The sequence below is a fragment of the Leptonychotes weddellii genome, chromosome 1, assembly GCF_054177405.1.
Source record: "Leptonychotes weddellii isolate Sample4059 chromosome 1, ASM5417740v2, whole genome shotgun sequence".
NCBI lineage: Eukaryota > Metazoa > Chordata > Mammalia > Carnivora > Phocidae > Leptonychotes > Leptonychotes weddellii.
Window position 1 is genome coordinate 18,630,855 of NC_138369.1, and position 23,522 is coordinate 18,654,376.

The window sequence follows — 23,522 nt, forward strand, 5'->3', positions numbered from 1 at the left end:
CATGAGGGGGCTCTCGTTGCAAAGAACTGGTGTGGGCCAGTGAGCGCTCCAGAAGGGGCGGGCACTCGGTGAGGGCAGTTCTGGGACTGGGTAGCTTCTCTTATCCTCATCTCTCCCTCCTTGAGGCCCACGGTCACTCAGCACCAGCTGCAGAGAGAGCACAGTTTCTCCTCAGGGGCTAAGCCACCCTCCCCATCACCTCTGCTGGACATTGTTCTCACTGTGTGGCTTCTCAGCAGCAGTCCTACCAGGATGGGGTTTTCTGGTGCAGGCTGCCATTTCTCCCCAGCGGTACTTACAGACTGGCATGCGTCCAGGCTGTGGCACCTAACAGGCCAGCGCTCAACCTCCCATCTACCGTGAAAACGTTCTTTGTAGGACCAGTTTGAAGTTGTCGAGCCATGTGGTGGTCGTGGTTTTTTTTTTTTCTTCCCCTTTGCTTCAGGAAAGTTTTAAGATGAACTCTCTCTCTCCTGTTTGGCTCCCCTCCCAACCCCCTAAAAAAGGTCATTTTGTTGTGTCCCCAGGAATAGTACATTTGGTGTTTTTTTGTATCACAAATGGAAAGGGCAGCTCTGATTGAACTCCCAACCAGCAGGAACCTTGTTAACAGCCTTTTCTCCGGTTTCCATCCAGATGGCCAGGCCAGACGGGGCTTTCCAGCTCTATTCCCCCGTTTTGGAGCCTGCCCGAAGCCAGGAAGCTTCTCGGTACACAATGTGGGCTTTACCTGCCTTACTGCTGACCCCACGTTTATGAAAGGAACCAGGGTAGTTTACTTCACACTGTTTATATTTTATGGTCCTCAGTGTCCTTGCCAATGGTCTGTTTTCCTACAAAGGTTTCCATTGTTATGATGGACTGTAGGTTTGTTCTAAAAACCGGTCAGCGACAGAGCTCCAGTTCCTTCCCTGACTCAAAAACAGACACCAGCGAGGCTTGCATGTGTTGATAAAGTTTTTATTTCTCCAAAAGGATAGTCCTTCTTTCCTGGGGACCTGAGAAGGCAGGAGAATGGGGAGCAGGCCTGGGGCCTCTGCCTCCAACGTGGGAGCACCAGCGAGAGCGGCCTTGCAAACACCCAGTGGGGATGGCGGCAGGAGAGAGGACTGGGGAGGCTGCTCGCCTCTCAAGACTGGGCTGGTGGAGAGGGCGTGCGCTTTCTTCTGGTTTTTTAAGAGAAAAGGATGTAGGTATTAGATCTGATGTTAAGTTGGTGGAGACAGGAAACAGCCTTTGTGGGGAGGAAGAGGGTTTGGCTGGAGACAGGCTCTATTTGCATTTATGGAAATGAGGATTCCCACAGTCGGCCCTGGAAGCAGGAAGGCTGGGCGTCCAGGAGCCAGGAGCAGGGAGCTGGGTACCAGGGCCTGCCATTTCCTGGTCCAGCTGCCAGCGGGCCACTCCTCCAGCTGTGCCTTCTGTCCCCCGTTCAACCTGGAAGAACCTTCTGCTTGTGCAGCAGCTGGAACACACAGGCTTCTTCGAAGGGGTCCATGCTCGGAGCCTGATCCAGGTACAAACACAGCTCGGTTACACGTTTTCAACCATTGTTTGCAAAGTACATTCTTCCATTGGTTAGTATCATGGGCTCTTTGCTAAGGGGCTTAAATAAGCTTCCTCCCAGGGCTGAGTGCTGGCTTGGTGTCTGGGTGCCCCAAGGGCTGCCTGACCCAATGGGCACTCTTCTCCCCTCTCGGGCTTCCTCAGCCAACAGCCCTCTTTCTGAGGTCCAGGGTTCCCTCATGGCAGTGGAACTTGGTGACAGCCCACTGCAGCGACGCGGGCCAAGGTTCCACTCTGCCAGACGGCGGCACACTCAGCTGTCAGGGCTCGAGCAAGCCGCCACCCCTAAGCTCAATATTCTGCCCTGTGGCTGAACCCCAACAGCACAGTGTTCCGCTCTGACTTTGGTGGGGCCTGGGTGTAGAACACGCACCATCTTCTCTTCTGAGAACTCATTTCTGCACATGGCTAAATTGCGTGATCGTGTGGAACAAGGCTCAGTGACCAAGAGTAGGGGAGGGGCCCAGATGTCATCTGGCCGCCCATACAGCATGACGCACCTCCTCTGACAATAGGTCATTCTGCTTATGATGCAGGCACAGTAGCAAGCCAGCCGCTGTCCCAGAGACGGAGACCACCGCAGCACACAGAGACCACGGAACGGCATGGCTGCGCCACGGCCACACGCAGGCCTGGGACCCCTCTACCCACCCAACTTGCTACTCGTTGGCCCTCTGAGCCGGGGTGGGGGGCGGGGGTTGGGGCCCGCACTGCCCCACTGTTCTTTCACCCCTGCAGGTGGTCCCGGGACCCCGAGTATGGTGGATGTGGACCACGGCTGCGGGACAGATGGGGAACCTCTCTCTTGGCCCTCTTAGACCCTCCCTTGGAACAGAAAATAAAGCAAGAGGCAGGTAAGATGAAACCAGAGCTACTTCAAATTTGTGAAGGAAGGAGAGGTGTGATGGTTTTCTTCTTCCCATCTTTCTGGAAAGTCTTACAATGGCAAGCTGTGGCTGTCTGGCCTCCAAGCCATCTCAGTCCACTCTGATCCTGGGCGAAGCCTGGAATGCCCCCTTTCCCTCCCCTCCTTGTTCCGGGGCAGGTTTCCAGGGCACAAGTCTTTTCTCCCCTGCCGCAGATGGTGGCTTCGGAGATCTTCAATCCAAAATTTAGTTTTCATTACCTTGTAAGAATAGTCTGGCTAAGGCATCTCCATTCAAAAATCAGTTACTGGATTACGCTGTTGAATTATAGGAAGTTGAAAGATCAAAGAGCTATTTTAAATGCTACTTGTATCTGGTTTCCCCCCGCCCCCCCCAAAACTCAAACCTTTGCCCATTTATTTTCACGGGATCAGGTATATAGTGTGCCTCAACTGTTTTTTTCCATCAGCCTCAGCTCCATCCCAGTCTGTTCCTGTGGATGGCTGCGGAATACGAATTAGCCAGTTTCGTCCACTGCGAGTTGCCTCCCCAGGCTGACAGGAAAGCATCCTCTTGGACTAGCTGCTTCGGCTTGGAGCAGAGGTCTGGTCTGTGGGGTTTGCTCTAGGTTTCTAGGTTTCCCTGGTAACAGGAAAACCATTTAAAATGCTAAATCAGGAAACCTATGGTAGTGAAGAGACTCTCCAGACTCTTCTCTGAACAAGGTCCAGAAATCGGGCTGTGCTTAGTAAGAACCAGAGCATTGGAGAGGTGGGCCCTCAGAGTGACCCAACTGGGAGGGGACTCAGGAAGCAGAAGAGAAAGAAGCCTGTGTTTCTTCAGGCAGGCAGCCTTCCCTCTGAACGGGGACACTGGAGGCTTAGGCACGGGCCTCAGCTACAGCCGGCAGCCTGAGGCAGAGGATGCCCCCCCACCGCGAGAACCCCGTGCCGTCTAGGCAGCACCCAGCCTCTGGAGCGGCTTGCCTTAATTAAAAGGGAGCCCTGGGAGAGAACCGCTTCCCTCATGTCCGACCAAGACCCTGGGTTGCAGAGTGCCATGGAGTATAAGATAAGGCCATGGCAGCAGTTAGCCATACTCCTCCACTGCCCTGCCCCCCCAGTCCCCTCTACTGCCCCTTCAGGGGGTGGTGGTGGGGGGGGGGCGCCCACAGGAAAATGCTGGGGAAAAGAAACCTGTTTCGCTGCCTGATACCGGTCTTCCAGCCTAAGCAATTACACATTCTCAGCCACTGAACTGTAATATTCTGGACAGTTTCAGGAAAGGGCACGGGGGGGCAGGGGCTGTGCTGACCCTCTTGGCTTGGCAGGAGGCTTCTCGGGCAGTGACCGCCTCACCGCTGGGTGGCCAGGGTCCCAGGCTTGTAGACAGGGACGTCCTCGTCCCAGAGTGCAGGCTGCCCCTTGATGATGTCTGCTGCTTTCTCCGCGATCATGATTGTGGGGGCGTTAAGGTTGCCGCTGACCACACTGGGCATGATGGAGGCATCGACCACCCTGAGGTTCTGCACCCCAAGCACCCTGGTCTGTGGATCCACCACGGCCGTGGGATCAGAGGGCTGGCCCATCTTGCAGGTGCACGAGGGGTGGTAGGCGCTGTCTGCTTTTGCCCGCACGAAGGCATCTATCTCTTTATCTGACTGCACGTGGCTTCCTGGCTGGAGCTCCTTCCCCCGGAATGGTGCCAGGGCTTTCTGGGCAAAAATTTCTCTGGTCAGCTTCACACACTGTCGGAAGTCCTTAATGTCGGTTTCTGTCAACGAGAAAGAGGTAGGTGAGGCGACTCCTCTTACCAGCGGATTCTGAGCCCGGAGAGGCTCGGTAAGCTGCCCGAGGGGACACAGGTCAGCACCTACCACCCCTCTGATCCCACGGCCCTGGTGGATCCACAGACCAGGGTGCTTGGGGTGGAAAACCTCAGGGACACGGAGCCACCAGGTCGTTTGTCACCTACTCCCAGCCAGTTAGACCGCAACCAAGCAGAGTCCCGTGAGGGCAAACAGGCAGCATCCTCAGCGGACACATCCGGCCCCAGAGGCCCTGGGTTTCAATCAAGGGTGAGAGTACACAGCCTGCCTCCTGCCACTGTGGCTGTGAGCACGCCCCGAGTCATTGCTGGGCAATGGGGTGTGCTCCTTTTTGCGGCAGGCCAAGCGGCAGGCCCAGGAATGTGATCTGCTTTTGCAGGAGGATGCTCAGAGTAACCTCAGCACAGATGTTCTGTGCACACAGCCAGATCTCCCTGCACCTTCTGGCAGGTTGTTCTGAAAGCTGCAGCTCTCTCCTGCTGTGTCAAAGGACACACCCAGGTTACTTCAAGCGACCCAGGGCACGCAGTGTGTGAGGGGGGCAGAGGGTGACTTGTGTCTCAGGGGTAAGATTCAGTGACAAATGCGAACCCCATAAAGGCATTCATTCATTGAGTGAATGACCTGGCAAGCCCAGGCCTGGGGGAGACCAAGGGGGTGGTGAATTACCTGTTGACAAGTAGTTGGGTTGAATCACAGGGTGGTCCCGGGGGTTGGCACTTCTCAGTTTGAGCCAGCCCACGCTCGTGCCCCGCATGGTCCCCACATGCACCTAGAAGAAGTGGAGGAAGCATAACCTCCTTCAACCCCCCTACTGGGCAGCTCAGGCCCCGGGAGTTTCCCGGGGGATGGGGCTCCACATCCAAAGCCAATTAAGAGCAGACACGTGTTAGCCTCTGTCTGCATCTTACCCTCTCCCCCGCTTCCACAAGTGATCAAAAAACACCTCCCTGAATCACTCACTCCTGCTTCCTGGCTTTATACCTGATTGTCTTCAACTTTCAGGGACTGGAAACCCCAGGGCCACTGACCACATCTGTCCATTTCCAGCGGTGTGGATCGCAAAAGAATCTGCCCTGAGCTGGGGCAGGTCTCACCTTTCCACGTACCATGTGGACTGCCTCCTGCTCTTCCTGGCATGGCCTCAGGAAGATTCTAGGCTCCTCCTCTCCCCTCCCCACTCGGACCCACGAAGCAGCTGGAGGGCAGGACACAGGTTCCTGGGCCTCCCTGCTGAGGGGCCCGCCGCAGTGAGGGGAATGCCGCCTGTTCACCTGGTAAGCCTCCTGCTGGGTGGGGACCCGGCCATGGTCAATCACTTGGGACGGCAGGAAATGGAACTGGATGTCCGGGTGGGGGACCCCAGGCCGGCTCCGGATGAACCCTCCTGTTTCCAGGTGTGCCGTGGCTCCATCCCCTGAGGATCAGAAGAGTGAATCAGGGCGTGGCAGGCGGGCCGGCCTCCCCTCTCCTGGTAGCTCCTCCTGGCCCTTTTCTGGTGCCTGGACCCAAGTGCTCAACTCTGGTCTCTCTCCCTCAGGTGGGCTCACCCAACACCACAGGCTCCCATATCAGCTCACACCAAGGGGCTTCGGCCTTGCCGTCCCCCCAGATTCCTCCACCACTGACAACTGTGAGGCCTGGCGTCGCTGGGCATCCCCAACTTCCGTGGCCGCAGGCTCCATGCCCGACAGGCTGTTTTTGTTTTTGTTTTTAAGATTTTATTTTTGTGAGAGAGAGGAGCCCTATGCGGGACTTGACCCCAGGGTCCTAGGATCATGACCTGAGACGAAGGTAGACGCTTAACTGACTGAGCCACCCAGGCGCCCCCTGACAGGCTGATTCTTTCACAGATGGCCTAAGTCAGACATTCGAGCTGTCCCTGTCTCTCCCTCCTCCTCCTCTTCCTCGTTGCCCACCATCTGGCCCTCAGAAAGCCTCCCTGACTTCAGCTCCCACATCTACTGGGATCCATCTACCGGGCAGTAGCACCCCCAGCCCTCCCTCTGCCCCAGCTCAGACCCCTCCTCACTGGCAGCTCCCGGAGCCTCTGAGCCAGTGCCCCGGCCGACCCCTGCAGTCTCCCTGGCCCGACACATCTGTTCCTCCAGCGCCACATGCCTGGACCCGGGGCCTTGGTACATCTTCTTCCTAGCTCTCAGACATCCTCCACTTCACTAACCTCCTGATCCTAAAACCTAAGCACGTTTACATGGGTTCTCTCCACGGATCCCAGCAGTGTGTAAGCTCCCCAAGGGCGCCTGCCTTTACTAGCACAGCAGAGTACCTGGAGTGTGGGAGAGACCCACGCTGAGGGGGGGTCTCAAAGCACCACCTCCTGGCCCGGGCAGTATGCTGGGACCCTGAAAACAGCCAGCAAACTGCTGAGAAATGGATGCTGACCATGCCTTTACTCCTGGCTCCTTGGGCCCCAGATGGCATCCAGCCACAAGGCTACCCCTGTCCATATGTAAGGAAGCAGGGCACCCAGGCTCTGAGTCTTAACCCGGGACCGGCCCTGGGGCCGCTGCTTCTGGTCCTCACAACAGCCTGCCAGACAGGACTATGTATCCCCATTTTGCAGATGGGAAAGCTAAGGCAAAAGGCAGAGCTAAGCTTGGAATAAGTGACTTGATACCAGAGCCTTCTCTCAGCACCTTAGGAAGGAAGCCATGCTCCCGCAGACCTGCTCCACAAAGGTTCCGGGCCAGCACGCCCACCTGTGAACTTCCAGAGCCACTCCAGACCAATCCAGACCTTCCTCAGGGGCTTCTGCGCTGAGTGCAGGGTGATGGGGAGGGTGCATGCCTGCTGGATGTATACCTCCAGGTGGTCCTGCAGGTTCTGGCCCACTCCTGGAATGGGAGCGAGTGGTTAGGAAAAATGGCTTCTGGAGGGGGCGCTGCCGCTGGCCTCTCAACATCCCTGGGTTTTGGAAACTCCCCCCACCCCATCCACTTATTTGCCAAGACAGCCCCTCTCCCTCCCTGGGTCTCAGCTTAAAGGTCACCTCCCGGGACTCCATCCCTCTACTCATGGCCAAGTCTCATCCTCCCATGCTGCCAAAGCCACCTGCCCCTCGTCACTCCCTCCCAGGGCAGCCCGCGGACCCCTCCCGATGCCGTCCTGCCAGGCAGTAGCCTCCCTGAGGGCAGGGCCCTGGCATTTGGCAGGTGCCACTCCGCGAGCTGCTTGCCAGAGGGACTGACAGCCCCACCTGCACCCAGGGCCCGGGGAAGGAGGGAAGCAGGCCTTGCTGTGCTGGGCAGGCACTGCCTGAGCTCATCTAAGCACGAGGGGACGCCGGGCAGGCCACTGTCACAGACCTCTCACGATGAAGCCTCCACGCAAAAAGGGTCATTTCTGGGGAGCTTGGGTTCTAAGAGAGGTAAGGGTCCCTAAAGGGTATCAAAGACCGTCTGTAAGATCAATTTTAGGCCTGGGATAATTGTCTTAGCATGAAAAGCATGCTCTGGAGCACTGAGTTGGCATCTTTAATGTCAGGGCTGCTGCTGAGCCCTGAGGACAGAACACACAAAGGCCTGGACCCCTCCCACCGCAGGGCTGCCCTGGGGGCACAGCCGAGCCTGGCCCAGCAGGCTTCGCGGGTGATGCTCCCTGCTGGAGGGGCATCACCTCCCAGTGGGACAGGAGGGCCGGGGAAGGGGGAAAAAAATGACACAAAGACTTGGGGTCCCTGGGGGGTAGAGGTGTCCAGTGAGGGTCATAGGAAGAATGTGACCGTTCCATGGAACACGGACTCTTGCCCCCGCCCCACTCCATGCTAATGAACTCCAATAAGCCCTTTTATTAGCAGAGGCCCCCCCTCTGAGGAATGGGGGAGAAGGGAGCTCACCAGGCAGGTGGCACACCACCGGGATGCCCAGCTTCTTGAGGTCATCTGCATTGCCGACACCCGAGAGCATGAGCAGTTGTGGAGAGTTGATGGCACCCCCGCTCAGAATCACCTCCGTGCTGGCGTAAGCCTGGAAGAGGCACAGGCGTGCAGGTCACAATTCCTGAAAAGCCAGACAGAACCCGGAGAACGCGGCCTCAGCGTCAAGTCCCCCAGCGGCGGCCGAGGATCCCGTTCCCAGGCCCCGGAGGAAGGCAGAGGATGCTCAGGGGGCCGCCCTGGGAAAACCCTCGGCAGGTGCAGCTCCGGGGCGCGATACTAAAGCGCACGTCACATGCTGACATACGCTCTGTGACCGCCGCGCCCTAATGACCGTCTTAAAAACCGGACTGCGGAGCTTAAATGAGACCCATGAAAGCAAGCACTCACACAAGCGGTGTAAATAAAGCAGCAGTGAGCCGGATCTTCCCGTGGATGCGGGACGATCCTGACACACCGCTGAGTGGGAAACAGTGTAGTGCGGAAATAGGGAGCATGCTCACATTTGTGGTTTTTAAAGTCTTCTTATAAACCTAGCAATTTCTGGGGCACCAGGAGGCTCAGTCGTTAAGCGTCTGCCTTCGGCTCAGGTCAGGATCCCAGGGTCCTGGGATCGAGTCCCACATCGGGCTCCCGGCTCTCCCTCTCCTTTTGCTGCTCTCCCTGCTCAGGCTCTCTCTCTCTGTATCTCTCTGTCTCAAATGAATAAATAAAATCTTAAAAAAATAGTTAGAGGGCGCCTGGGTGGCTCGGTTGTTAAGCGTCTGCCTTCGGCTCAGGTCATGATCCCAGGGTCCTGGGATCGAGCCCCGCATCGGGCTCCCTGCTCGGCGGGAAGCCTGCTTCTCCCTCTCCCGCTCCCCCTGCTTGTGTTCCCTCTCTCGCTGTATCTCTCTCTCTGTCAAATAAATAAAATCTTTTTTTAAAAAACCCTAGCAATTTCTGAAGAGGTACAGAAGGAACAGGGGGACTGCTCTGAGGTGGGAGGGGCAGTGGGCTCTTTGCAGGTGGCTGGCCTGATGGCATCCCCACCCCCGCCCCAGGCCCTGGGGACCAGAGCCCGACTGCTACCCACACTGAGCACGAGCACCGGGGTGACTGCTCGTTCCCTTCCACGTCCCCTGCCCCGGCCCAGCGGGAACTCACTCACCCTGTGGCTCTGACCGTTCTTGACGTACTCCACACCCACCGCGCGGGTGCCCTCAAACAGCACCTTGCTCACAAACGTCTGCGCCTCGGCCGTGAGGTTGGGGCGGCTGAGTGCCGGGTGCAGGTAGGCGCACGCTGCGCTCCAGCGCTTGCCTGCGGGACAGAGCAAGATCAGGCACAGCCCCTGCCCCCCTTTCCTGGTACCTGCACAGGGGAAAAGGGCTGGAGAAAGATGGAATTTGACCTTCCCGGGACACTGTGAGCTCTGCCCCAGAAGGAAGGCTGACACCTAAAGTCCCTGCTGGGCTGAAATCCACATCCACAAGGCGGTGGAAAAACCCCCTCCGCTCTCGGCAGGATGACAGACCGGCAGCAGCTAATAAAGGGGGGGTGAGAACCCTTTGCAGGCAGGCAGGAGCCCTGGGTCAACCCAGGCCTTGCCTCTGTCCTGCCGTGAGCAAGGCACTTCGGTGCTCTGTGCCTCAGTTTCCTCATCTGCAAGTCTCTTCGGGCTTTGGCTCTTTGGTCAAAGAGTTGACTCTCCAGCCAACAGAGGCCAGAGGTCGAGAGAATGCCCCAGAGTCTCTGTCTCCAAATCGGTCCTCACTGGCTGTGGGCTGTATTCTGCGGCCTCTAGGGGGTGCGATACCTCGGTCATCTGGGCCTCCTCTAGGCGCAGTTTACCCTCCCTGACCACGAAGGGGGCAGGAGGCAGGGCGCTGCGGTGGCGCGTAGCTTCCTTTTTTTTAAAGAGGAGGAACCAGGGAGACAGGGGACGGGAGCCGTGCGCTACCTTGGTGGATGGTCATGTCCATCCATCCGAAGCCTTCTTGCTGGAAGCCGTTCATGTCCTCGGTGAGCGGGTAGCCGGCCTGCTGCGCCGCCTCCAAGAAGGCGCGGTGCAGCGGGTGGTTGGTCCTGCCCCGGGACACGTGCAGGGGGCCCTGGCCGCCGCGGTACGTGCCGGCGCCCAGCTCGTGGCTCTGCGCCTTGCGGAAGTAGGGCAGGCAGCGCGCGTAGTCCCAGCCCGCCGCGCCTTCCCGCTGCCAGCGGTTGTAGTCTTCGGCGTGGCCGCGGATGTAGACCATGGCGTTGAGTGACGACGAGCCCCCCCAGACCCGGCCGCGCGGCCAGTACAGCACCCGGCCGTCGAGGCCCGGCTGCGGCTCCGTGTGGTAGCACCAGTTGTACCTGTCATCGCACAGGTTGGCCACGAGGGCCGCGGGCATGTGGATCTTCCACAAGAGCCGCTTGCTGCCCGCGAGCACGTCCTTGGGCCCGGCCTCCAGCAGCAGCACGTGCTTGTCGGGGTCCTCGGTGAGCCGCCCGGCCAGCACACAGCCCGCGGAGCCCGCACCCACCACCACGTGACTGTACTCGTCCCCTCTCCCGGAGCCCGCGCCGGCCAGCGCGCGGACGCTGGGGGGCCGCTGCCACCCCACGGCTCCCCAGGGGCCCAGACGTCCTCCCCTCCAGCCTCGCAGGACGCGCCACATGCTCCCAGCCCAAGTCCTCGTACGCCCACCGAGAGGAGTGTGATGATTCGCCGTTCCTAAAACAGGAAAAGAAGCTTTAGAATTTTAACTCGGGGGCGCCTGGGTGGCTCACTTGGTTAAGCAACTGCCTTCGGCTCAGGTCATGATTCCAGAGTCCTGGGATCGAGCCCCGCATCGGGCTCCCTGCTCGGCGGGAAGCCTGCTTCTCCTCTTCCACTCCCCCTGCTTGTGTTCCCTCTCTCGCTGTGTCTCTCTCTGTCAAATAAATAAATAAAATCTTTAAAAAAAAGAAGTTCGGGGCGCCTGGGTGGCTCAGTTGGTTAAGCGACTGCCTTCGGCTCAGGTCATGATCCTGGAGTCCCTGGATCGAGTCCCGCATCGGGCTCCCTGCTCCGCAGGGAGTCTGCTTCTCCCTCTGACCCTCCTCCCTCTCATGCTGTCTGTCTCTCATTCTCTCTGTCTCAAATAAATAAAATATTTAAAAAAAAAAAAAAAAGAATTTTAACTCGGCATGCACATTGCAGAATCAGCCCAAAGCTGGGGCAGCCGCACCCATGCAGTGAAGGTCCCCTGGCAGGCTCACCAAGTGCCCACCCAGGGCCCAGTGGGGCAGGCCTGGGGAACTGTGAGGCCAGGGCTGGGGGCACAGGGGCTCCTCCCCAAACTTGGGAGGTGGGGTGGTCCCCAGAGAGGCTTCTCTGTGACATGTGTAGGTGAACCTGGAGGCTAGGCAGGGGTGTGGCTGCTGGCATGCAGGGGAGGTCCGGGCTTTCTGGGCTTGCACTCAGTGCTCACCCCTTTAAGACAGTTGCTGAGCCCCTACCACGTGCCAGGCACCATTTCATCTCTAACAATACACAGAGAACAAGACATGTGCCCTCAAAACAGATGGTCTGGGGCCTGGGAGACGGACGAGGCTTAAGTAACTGAAGGAAGGCCAGGGTGTGAGGCTCGAGGCTGCCGAGCTCAAAGCCTGTGACCTGAGGGCCATGGGGTGAGCTGGAGGGCTTTTCAGCAGGGGTGGGGTCAGAGCTACAATCTTCAGAGATCACTCTGGAGCGTGCTGGAGTTGCAACAACAAAATGCCAATAGCGTTTGGAGCCGCCTTTCTCAACAATGTGCAAATTAATCCCAACATGCTCAGTGCACAGAGGTGGAAAAGAACCAGGGTATCCCACTCTACTGACACGAGAACATCTGAGAAAGCCCCACCCATGAGGTTCAGACACCCAAGACTGACGCCACAACGAGAGAGCCGAGGAACCTCAAGACACCCCTGATCCATCCAACACCCCCTCCATGAGCCTGCCCCAAGTCACAGCAGCGGCCTACCACCCGAGGCAGGCTAAGAGATGAGTGTAGAGAAAGACCCCATCCCCCTTTTTGGAGCCCCAGGCCCTCCCGAGAGCAGGAACACAGAAGAGCCTTCCAGCACTCCAGGCCCCATACTAGCCTGAGGCAGCAGTGCTCTACCACTCAACTCCCAACTGGGTTGGCTCGACACTCCACACGAATGACCTGGTAGCATAAATAAATACTAGTTACCTCAGTCACTACTATCCTGTTACACACAAGGGCCTGCATTCCATAAAAATTTGGGAGACACGGAAGAAGAGCAGGGAAAGATGGAGGAGGAGGAGGAGGACCCTGAGCTCACCTTCTCCCACAGACACTTGGGGGCAACAAGTACTAGACTGCAGCTCACTCTGAAAACCACCTGAAGACTAGCAGAACGGCTATTCCACAGCTGAAGAATGTAAAGAGAAGACCCTGTCATGAAGGGGAGGAGGGGCAGAGGGGTTTGCGGTCAGGGACCCAAACCCTGGCACTGTGGTGGGTTTCCCACCACAAGTGAGAAGACTGTCCCAAGCACGGGGTCCTCCCTGAGGAGCCAGGGGATCACCCCACACGGGGCGCCCCCCATCCTGGGGATCTGCACTGGGAAGATGAGCCCCTATAATGTCTGGCTGTGAAAATCAGTGAGGCCTAACTCTGGGAGAGCTGGAGGGCTGCAGGAAACCTCGAGTCTGCTCTTAAAGGGCCAGCGCGCTGTATCACTCAGTCTGAGCCCCAGCATGGAGCAGCAGTTTGAAGAGCACCTGGCATGTACATGAAGAAGACTTACTAATTTAAGCACGTTTGCTGAACGGGCAGGGATCTGTAGGCGACTTCTCCAGGAACGGAAGTGCGGGTGACGCCATTTTTCTTGCCCTCCTTCAGCCTAGCTTGGCTGGATGCTTGCGGGAGCCACTTCTGATACTTCATCTACCTTGCTGGCATTGTTTGCCCCCCACCAGCATTCCCCTGGGGAGCCACACCACCCAACCCGCCTGTCCCAGCAGGTGTCCCTCCAAAGCGGCTCCTGTCCTGGCACACCCAGCGGGCGGCCTCGGCTGGGACTGGCACCCCTCCAAAGTGACTCTTGCCCTGGAGAAGCGGAGAGCTGGCACCACACCCCAGCATGCTTGCAGTGGCTACGGCCAGGCCTTTCAGCCAGCCGGGCCAGGAGCTAACCCCACACACCAGCACACCTGCAGCAGCGACAGCTGGGTTTCCTCAGCCAGCTGTACCGGGGGCCAGCCCTGCTCACCAGTGTGCCCACAGCAGTCGCAGCTGGTCACTGCAGCTAGCTGGGCTGGGGGCCAGCCCCGCCCATCAGTGCAGCCGCAGCGGCTACAGCCAGGGCACTCAGGCAGACACAGCAGGGGCCAGCCCTGCCCACCAGTATGCCACAGAAGTTGTGGCCCAGTCACAACAGGAAGGCGCAAACAGCCCACACAAGGGACACCCCTTGGGTGCCTGGTTCTGGTGACCGGGGAGACAGCACTCCTGGGCCCTACAGGACACCTCCTACAAAAGGCCCTACCGAATACACAGAGAGTCAGACAGAATGAGGCTACAGAAGAATGTATTCTAAACAAAAGCAGATGATAGGACCTCAGAAAAAGAAAAGCAAAATAGAAATCGGCAATCTACCTGCTAAAGAGTTCAAAGTAACGGTCATACGTTACTTTTTACAACGGAAGAGTGGATGGGCTCGGAGAGAATATCAACAAAGAGAACATATAAAAAGGCACAAATCAGAGCGGAATAATAACTGAAAAATACAATAGAGGAAATCAACAGCAGATTAGAGGATGCAGAACAGATCAGCAATCTGGAAGACAAGGTAGTGGAAAGCACCCAAGCTGAACAGCAAAAAGAAAATTTTAAAAATGAGGATAGATTAAGGAACCTCTGAGACTACATCAAGTGTACTAACATTCACATTAAAGGGGTCCCAAAAAGAGAAGAGAGAATGGGGCAGAAAACTTATTTGAAGAAATAATAGCTGAAAATTTCCCTAACGTGGGGAAGAAAATAAGACATCCAGGTCCAGGAAGCACAAAAAGCCCCTTACAAGATGGACCCAGGACATCCACACCAAGCCATGTAATAATTAAAATGGCAAAGATTAAAGAGAATTGTAAAAGCAGGAAGAGAAAAGCAAATAGTTACATATAAGGAAAACCCTCATAAAGCTATTACCAGATTTTTCAGCAGAAACTTTGCAGGAAGAAGAGAGTGACATGATACATTCGAAGTGCTGAAAGGAAAAAACACCTACAACCAAGAATACTCTATCCAGCAAGGTTACTGTTCAGAATTAAAGGAGAGATAGTTTCTCAGACAAATAAAAGTTGAAAACGTCCATCACCACTAAGCCAACCTTATAAGAAATGTTAAAGGGATCTCTTTAAAAGGAAAATAAAAGATCATAACTAGAGGAAAACTATGAAAGGAAACAATATCACTGGTAAAAGCAAACATAGAAAGGTAGTAGATTAATCACTTATAAAGCTAGTATGAAGGTAAAAGACAAAAGTAATAAAATTAATTATATCTACAAAAATTAGTTAAGGGACACAGAAAATAAAAAGATATAAAATATGATGTCATATACATTAAAACATGGAGGGGAATAAAAATGTAGTAATTTCAGAATATGTTCAAACTTAAGTGACCACCAACTTAATATAGATTGTTACATACATAGGATGTTATATATAAGCCTTACAGTAACCACAAACCGAAAACGTATAAGTACACAAAAATAAGCACAAAGGCATCTAAGCATAACACTAAAAAAAAAGTCATCAAATCAGAAGGCACGAGAGAAAGAGAAGAAAGGAATAGAGAAGAACTACCAAAACAACCAGAAAACAATTTACAAAGTGGAAATGAGTGCACACCTATCAATAATTACTTTAAATGTAAATGGATAAATGCTTCATTCAAAAGGTACAGGATGACTGAATGGATAAAAAGTGTAAGACCCATCTATATGCTATCTACAAAAGACTCACTTCAGACCTAAAGACACATGCAGACTGAAAGTGAATGGGTTGAAAAAGATATTTCATGAGAATGGAAGAAGAAAAAAGAAAAGGAAAAAGAAAAAGAAAAAGCTGGGGCAGCAATACTTATATTATAATGACAAAATAAACTTTAAAACAAAGACTGTAACAAGAGAAAGCATTACATAATGATAAAGGGATCGATCCAGCAAGAGAAATATAACAATATCTAAGCATAAAGGAAGAAATTGATAGTAATGCAATAATAGTAGAGGACTTTAAAATCCCATTTACATCAATGGATAGATCATCCATGCAAAAAATCAATAAGGAAACAGTGGTTTTGAGTGGCACATTAGACCAGAGAGACTTAGCAGATATATATAGAACATCCCATCCAAAAATAACAGAATAAACATTCTTTTCAGGTGCACATGGAATGTTCTCCAAGATAGTTCTCACGTTAGGCCACAAATTAAGTTTCAGTAAATTAAAGAAGATTAAAATCCTATCAAGCATCTTTTCCAACCATGATGGTATGAAACTAGAAATCAATTACAAGAAAAAAAACTGGAAAAAAGACAAACATGTGGAGGCTAAATAACATGCTACTAAACAACCAATAGGTCAATGAAGAAATAAAAGAGGAAATTAAAAAAACACCCAGAGACAAATGAAAATGGACAACAGTGGTTCAAAATCTTTGGGACTTAGCAAATGCAGTTCTAAGAGGAAAGTTTATAGCAATGCAGTCCTACCTCAAGAAACAAGAAAAAAATCTCAAATAAACAATCTAACTAGAAAAAGAAGCCCAAAGTCTGTAGAAGGAAGGAATTAATAAATATCAGAGCATAAATAAATAAAATAAAGACTAAAAAAAAACAACAGAAAAGATCAATGAAACAAAGAGCTGGTTCTTTGAAAAGATAAACAAAATTGATAAACTGCTAGTCAAATTCATCAAGAAAAAATAAAAACTCAAATAAAATCACAAATGAAAGAGAAATTACAATCAACACCACAGAAATACAAAGGATTATGAGACTACTATGAAAAATTATACACCAACAAATTGAAATACCCAGAAGTGGATAAATTCCTAGAAACATACAATTTTCCAAGACTGAATTAGGAAGGAATAAAAAATCTGAACAGACCTATTACCAGTAATGAAATTCAATCAACAGGATACAAAAACTACTATATAGAATGCTGTTGAGTTTCTATACACTAATGATGAACTGGAAGAAAGAGAAATTAAGAAAACAATCCCATTTACAATTGCATCAAAAAGAAAAAGATACCTAGAAATAAATTTAACCAAGGAGCTCAAAGACCTGTACTCTGAACTATAAGATCTCAATGAAAGAAACTGGAGATGACACAAAGAAATGGAAAGATATACCAAGGTCATGCGTTTGAAGAACTAATACCCTTAAAATGTTCATACGTCCCAAAGCAATCTACAGATACAGTGCAATCCCTATCAAAGTAACAATAGCATTTTTTACAGAACTAGAACAAACAATCCTCAAATTTGTATGGGAACCCAAAAGATCCTGAATAGCCAAAGCAATCTTGAGAAAGAAGAACAAAGCTGGAGGTATCCTGCGCCCAGATTTCAAACTATACTACAAAGCCATAGTAATCACAACAGTATGGCACTGGCACAAAAACAGACACATAGATCAATGGAACAGAACAGACAGCCCAGAAATAAACCCATGTTTATGGTCAATTAATCTATGACAAAGGAGGCAAGAATATCCAATATACAAAAAAAGACAGTCTCTTTAATAAATAGTGTTGGGAAAATGGGGCAGCTATGTTGAAAAGAATGAAACTGGGCCACTTTCTTACACCATACACAAAAATAAACTCAAAATGGATTAGAGACCTAAAGTAAGACCTAAAACCATAAGAAAAAAGTACAGCATAAGAAATATAGTCAATAATACTGCAATAACATTGTATGGTGACAGATGGTAACTACACTGAAAACCACGGTGAGCATTTTGTAATGATTTAATTCTTGAATCACTATACTGTAAACCTGAAACTAATATAATATTGTATACTTACAACTAAAATTAAAAATAATAAATATTGAGGCATAAAAGAACACAAAAAAGAAATGACTCATTATTAAGAGATAAAGTAGTCAACAGAACCAGACCAAGGGAGGACCCATCCAGATGTCAGAACTGTCAAAGACTTCAAAATAACCAAGTTTCACATTTTACAAGATTTAGTTGAAATGGTGGACAACATGTTGAACAGATAGGCGATTGCAGCAAAAATTGGAAACTTAAAAAAGGGACAAACCGAAATGCTCAAAATAAAAAAATTATCAGAGGGGCACCTGGGTGGCTCAATCGTTAAGCGTCTGCCTTTGGCTCAGGTCATGATCCCAGGGTCCTGGAATCAAGCCCAGCATCGGGCTCCCTGCTCAGAGGGGAGCCTGCTTCTTCCTGTCCCTCTGCTTACTGCTCTGCCTACTTGTACTCTCTCTCTCTGTCAAATAAAATTTTTAAAAAATTATCATGAAAACAATGGATCGTGGATCACCATATCAAAAACTAATGATGTACTGTATGGTGACTAACATAATAAAATTAAAAAAAAAAAAGAAAGAAAGAAAATAAAAAAGGTACAGTTGTCAGATTAAACCCCAATAAAAAATAAAAATAAAAAATTTAAAAGGTAAAAAAAAATTATCAGATATGAATAATTTGTTTGGTTACAGCAGAGAAGAGAATAAGTGAAAATGCAATTAGGTTAATAGGAATTATCCAAATGGAAATAATATAAAATGGAGAAAGAGTAAAAGAGAGAGGAATAGAGACAGAACAGCTAAGAGCCACGAGATGGTATCAAACTATCTAGAGTTAAGATAATTGGAATCCCAGTAGGAGAGGTATAAAAGGAAAAAGGAGAAGGGAAAGGCGGTGGGGGGGGGGGTGATGAGAGGAAGAAAGGGAGAGAGAGAGAAGGACAAAGAGAAAACAGAGGAGAAAATATATTTAAAGAGATCAGTGCTGAGACTTTTCCAAAATTAATATAAGACAAAATATCCCAGGATCCAAGAAGCTTAGAACATCCAATGCAGAATAAAAAAAAAAAAAAAACAAAAAACATCTAAGTACATAATAGTCAAATTGCTGAAATCCCAAGAAAAAATCATCAAGACAGCCAGCCAAAAAAGAAACATGCACAGAGGAATAAATATAAGAGTGACAACAAACTTCTCATCAAAAAACATGCAATCTAGAAGATAATGGAGTGACAGCTATAAAATAGTGAAATGGGGGGACAACCCCAGTAAACTTACAACTCTCTATATCCAGTGAATCTATCTTTCAAATATGAAGGAGAAAGACATCTTCAGAGAAACAAAAGCTGAGCAAATATATTGCCAGTGGATCTGCACTGCAAGATATGCTAAAGGAAGTTCTTCAGGCAAAAGAAGTATGATACCAGCTAGAAATTTCAATGAAGAGCAATGGAAATGGTAAAAATGTGGGTGTATGAGTTTCTTATGACCTTGGTAACAAATGACCATAAACTTGGTGACTTAAAACAACACAAATTTTTTCTTACAGTTCTGGAGGCCAACAATTTGAAAACAGTTTCACTGGGCTAAAGTCAAGGTATCAGCAGGGCTAGTTCCTTCTAGAAGCTCTCTAGAGGAGAAGCCATTTCCTTGCCTTTTCTAGATTCTGAGCGTCACCTGTATTCCTTAGCCTCTTGCTTCTGTTGTCACATCTTCTACTTCTGTACTTGTATCTCCCCCTTATTAGGACACTTGTGATTACATCACTGGGACCTCCTGGATAATCCAGGATCATCTCTCCATCTCAAGATTGTTTATCTCATCTGCAAAGTCCATGCTGTCACATAAGGTAACATATTCACAGACTCCAGAGTTAGAACATGGATATCATGGAAGGCAATTGTTAAGCCTACCACAGTGGGTAAATACAATACACTTTTTCCCCCTTGTTTCTATTTCTACTTTTTAAGCTAGGAATTATATTTTTACTCAAACATAATTAACATACAGTGTTATGTTAGTTTCAGGTGTACAATATAATGATTCAACAATTCTATACATTTCTCAGTGCTCACCAAGATAAGTATACTCTTACTCTTAACAATAGAGAACTGAGGGTTGATGGAAGGAGGGGAGTAGGGGATGGGCTAAATGGGTGATGGGTATTAAGGAGGTCATTTGTTATGATGAACACTGGGTGTTATATGTAAGTGATGAATCACTAAATTCAACTCCTATACACTATAAGCTAACTAGAATTTAAATAAAAACTTGAAAAAGCAAAAAAAAAAAAAAATTAAAGAAATGAGCCCGGTGATGGGTATTAAGGAGGGCATGTACTGCATGGAGCACTGGGTGTTATAGGCAAACAATGAATCATGGATCACTACATCAAAAACTAATGATGTAATGTATGGTGATTAACATAACATAACAAAAAAGAAAGAAATGAAATGTAATCCTACTGAGAATCTAGTTTACAGCAGTTATAAAGAATTTTTATAATAAAAACCTTCCTTAAAAAAAAGATAAGTGTACTCTTAATCCCCTTTAACTTTTTCACCCATCCCCCCAAGCACCTCCCTTCTAACATATAAAATGGAATATTACTCAGCCATAAAAAAGAATGAATTTTGCCATTGGCAACAACATGGAGGAATCTAGAGGGTAGAATGCTAAGTGAAATAAGCCTGAGAAAAACAGATACCATATAATTTCACTCATATGTGGAATTTAAGAAACAAAACAAATGAACAAAGAAAAAAGAAACAAAAAACCAGACTCCCGTTATTTTTAATCTCTTCAGAATATAATAGACTATCTAAAACTAAACTAGTAAAATATACAATAGGGTTTATAATATATGTGGCATTAAAATGTGCATAACAATAACAGCACAAAGAATAGGATGGGGAGAAACAGAAGTATACTTTTATAAGGTTTTTATACCATACACAAAGTGGTTCAATATTATTTGGTATACTGTGATAAATGAAAGATATATATTGTAAACCTTATCACAATCATTAAAAACTAAATAAATCAAACATGAATTCCAGCTAGTAAGTCAATAGTGGAGGTAAAATATAAAATAATCAAAAGAGGTAGTAAAAGAAAATAAAAAGAGATAGGAAAACTCAAATATATGCTGTCTACACAAAAAAAACTACTTTCAATATAAAGACATAATAAAAAATGGAAAAAAAAAAGATGTACCACATAAACAGCATATCAAAACAGTATACAAAAACAGAATTAGAGTGGCTATATTAATATCAGACAATGTAGACTTCAGTACAAAGAATATTACTAAGGTTAAGAGGACATTTCAAGATGACAAAGGGGCCAATTTATCATAAAGACAAAATAATTCTAAATGTGTATATGCCTAGTAGAGCTTCAAAATCATGAAGCAAAAATTGATAGAACTGAAAGGAGAAATGAATAAATAATCACACTTGGAGACTTCATCACTCCCCCTTCTCAGTAAGAGATAAAACGTCTAGGCAAAAAATCAGTAAGAATACAGAAAACTTAACAATATTATGAACTAAATTGACCTAATTAACACTTATTATTGAACACCCAAACAACAGCAGAATACATGTTCTTTGCAAGTATACTTCACTAAGGAAGACCTAATTCTGGGCCATAATAAAAATCTCAACAAATGTAAAAGGGCTGAAATGATACAAAGTATGTTCTCTGTCCACAAAAGAGTTGATTTAGAAATAAATAAAAAATATATATCTGAAAAATCCATAAGAAATTAAGCAACACACTTCTATACAACCCATGAGTCAAAGAAGAGATGACAAGAGAAATTAAAATTAGCATATGTCTGAACTGAATGAAAATGAAAACACAAGAGACCAAAATGTGTGGAATTCAGGTGAAGCAGTGCTTTGAGGAAATATATGGCATTACAATGCTTATATTAGAAAGGTCAGATCTCCAACCTATACTTTTACCTTTAAAAAATCAGAAAAAAGAAAATCAATCCCACAGTAATCATAAGTAATAAACATAACAACAGAAATAAATAAAACTGAAAACAAATTTAAAAGTAGAAAAAATAAAACCAAAATTTGGTTCTTTAAAACAATAAAATAATAAACCTCTACCCAAAGAAAAGAGAAGGAACACAAATTACCAACATCGGCACTGACAGAGGAGGTATCATTACCTATTCTATAGACAATTAAAAGGCAATAGAAGGATAACATAGAAACTTGGTGCCAAAAAATGCGATAATTGAAAGATTCTCAAAGCTGACTCAAGAACTATGTTACCTAAATAGCTACACATATCTATTAAAGAGATTGAATTCATTATCTAAACTCTTCTCACAAAGAAAACTTTGGACTTCATTGGTAAAATCTAAGAAACATCCAAGATGGAATAATACCAATTCTATAGAAAAATAGAGAACAGTTTCCCACTTATTTTTATAATGCCAGCATTAACTTGTTACCAAAACCAGACAAAGCCATCACAAAAAGACTACAGACCAATATCCATCGTGAACTGAGATGCAAAAATCCTTAACAAAATTTTAGCAAATCAAATCCAGCAACATACACTATAACCAACTAGAGTTGAATCCAGTGATGCAAAGTTGGCTCAACAGTAGAAAACAAATCAATGTATTTCATCATATTAAGAAACCAAAAAAGGAAAAACCATGTGATCATCCTACTGCAGAAAGCATTTGGCGATACTCCATATTCCATCCATAAAATCTCTGTGTACTCAAGGAACGAAAGAGAACTCCCTGATAAAGAGCATCTGTGAGATACCTACAGCTAGCTTTGTACTAATGGTCAAAGGCTAAAAGCTTTCCCCCTGAGGTCAGGAACGAGGCAAGGATATTCACTCTCACCACTGTTAATTCAACATTGTGTGAAGGTTCTAACCAGAATTTTAAGGTTAATTATTATAAAAGTAAAAGGCATACAGATTAGAAAGAATTATAAATGTCCTTATTTACAGATAACATGATCATCTACATAGAAATCCCCAAGGAATTTACAAAAGCGACTGGAATTAATAAGTGAATTTAGCAAGGTCACAGGATACAAGGTCAACATACAAAGGCAACTGTATTTTTATATGCTATTAACAACTGGGCAATTTAAATGTAAAAAATGTAATAAAGACTGAGTTTATTTTTGATGCTTGACCACTGACAGCTTTAAGCTCCATCCCTCCCTCTCGCCCTCTATCTGGGCAAGTCAATAAGAAAGCCCTGGCATTCCTGCCCTGTTGGGGGGGAGCAGGTGGGGAGTAGGTCAAATCCTGCAACTCGAACCCATATATAGGAATCTCCACCTTGGTCCCACTCCCTAACCATAATAAAAACCAGAGCCATTTACCCTTCCCTTCCCTCAAGCTATCCCAGACCAACTTGTGTGTCAGCACTACTCTCCCCTGAAAACCCCATTATGGAGAAATAAGCCTTTTCATAGCCTCGTGATATATGTGTGGTGTCATCAGTCTCAACATTCAAATTCTGGGTGGTGGTAGGGTAGGGTTGATCCCATCTTCTGTGGGGCAACCACAAAATAAAACAATACCATTTTCAAGAGCATCAAGAAATATGAAATATTTAGGAGTAAATTTAACAAAATACGTGCAAGACTTATACAATGAAAACTATAAAACTGTTGATAAAAATTAAAGATAACCTAAATAAATAGAAAGAGAGAGCATGAACAGGAAGACCTAACTTTGTTATGATGTCAATACTCTCTAAATTGATTTATAGATAAGATGCAATGCCAATCAAATCTCAGCAGGATTTTTTTTTTTTTTAGAAATTGATATGCTGACTTCAACACGTATATGGAAATACCAAGGCCATAGAAAGTTGTAGTCGATTCATACAAAGAAACTCCACAGAACAGTGAAAATGAAGGGACACAGAACTTCACATCAACACAAATGAATCCTAGAAATATATTCAAATATAAAAGGCAAACTATGCCTGGTATGACCTAAATAAAACCTTTATATAAATACAGTTTTAAAACATGTAATTCCTATGTGTACCCAACATCAGAGCCCCAAAATATATGAAGCAAACATTAACAGATTTGAAGGGATTAACAGACAATTCTACAGGAAGTGGAGACTTCTATACTCAGATTTCAATGATGGACAGAATAACCAGATAGATCAATAGGCAATAAATGACTTGATTAACACTACAATCCCAATAGTAGACCTCTACAGAACACTCCACCGAACAGGAGAACAGACATTCTTCTCAAGTACACATGGAACATTCTTCCAGAACAGACATATATTAGGCCACAAATCTTAATAAATTT

General features: G+C 47.9%; 1 protein-coding gene across 4 annotated transcripts in view; it reads right to left on the bottom strand.

Moving 5' to 3' along the window:
- Positions 1-944: 944 nt before the first annotated feature.
- Positions 945-23,522, bottom strand: part of CHDH (choline dehydrogenase) — a 34,034-nt gene continuing 11,456 nt past the window's right edge. For 2 of the 4 annotated variants that reach the window (XM_081819164.1, XM_081819166.1), the window contains 7 exons: positions 10,098-10,856; positions 9,306-9,457; positions 8,117-8,246; positions 6,981-7,115; positions 5,535-5,677; positions 4,930-5,032; positions 945-4,205 (listed from right to left, as the gene is read on the bottom strand). In XM_081819164.1, coding sequence (XP_081675290.1) covers positions 3,787-4,205; positions 4,930-5,032; positions 5,535-5,677; positions 6,981-7,115; positions 8,117-8,246; positions 9,306-9,457; positions 10,098-10,800 — 1,785 coding nt within the window. In that variant the 5' untranslated portion in view covers positions 10,801-10,856 and the 3' untranslated portion in view covers positions 945-3,786. Of the gene's footprint in view, positions 4,206-4,929; positions 5,033-5,534; positions 5,678-6,980; positions 7,116-8,116; positions 8,247-9,305; positions 9,458-10,097; positions 10,857-12,925; positions 15,291-23,522 lie in introns of those variants that run through there. The other 2 variants (XM_081819168.1, XM_081819167.1) reach the window with 2 other exon arrangements.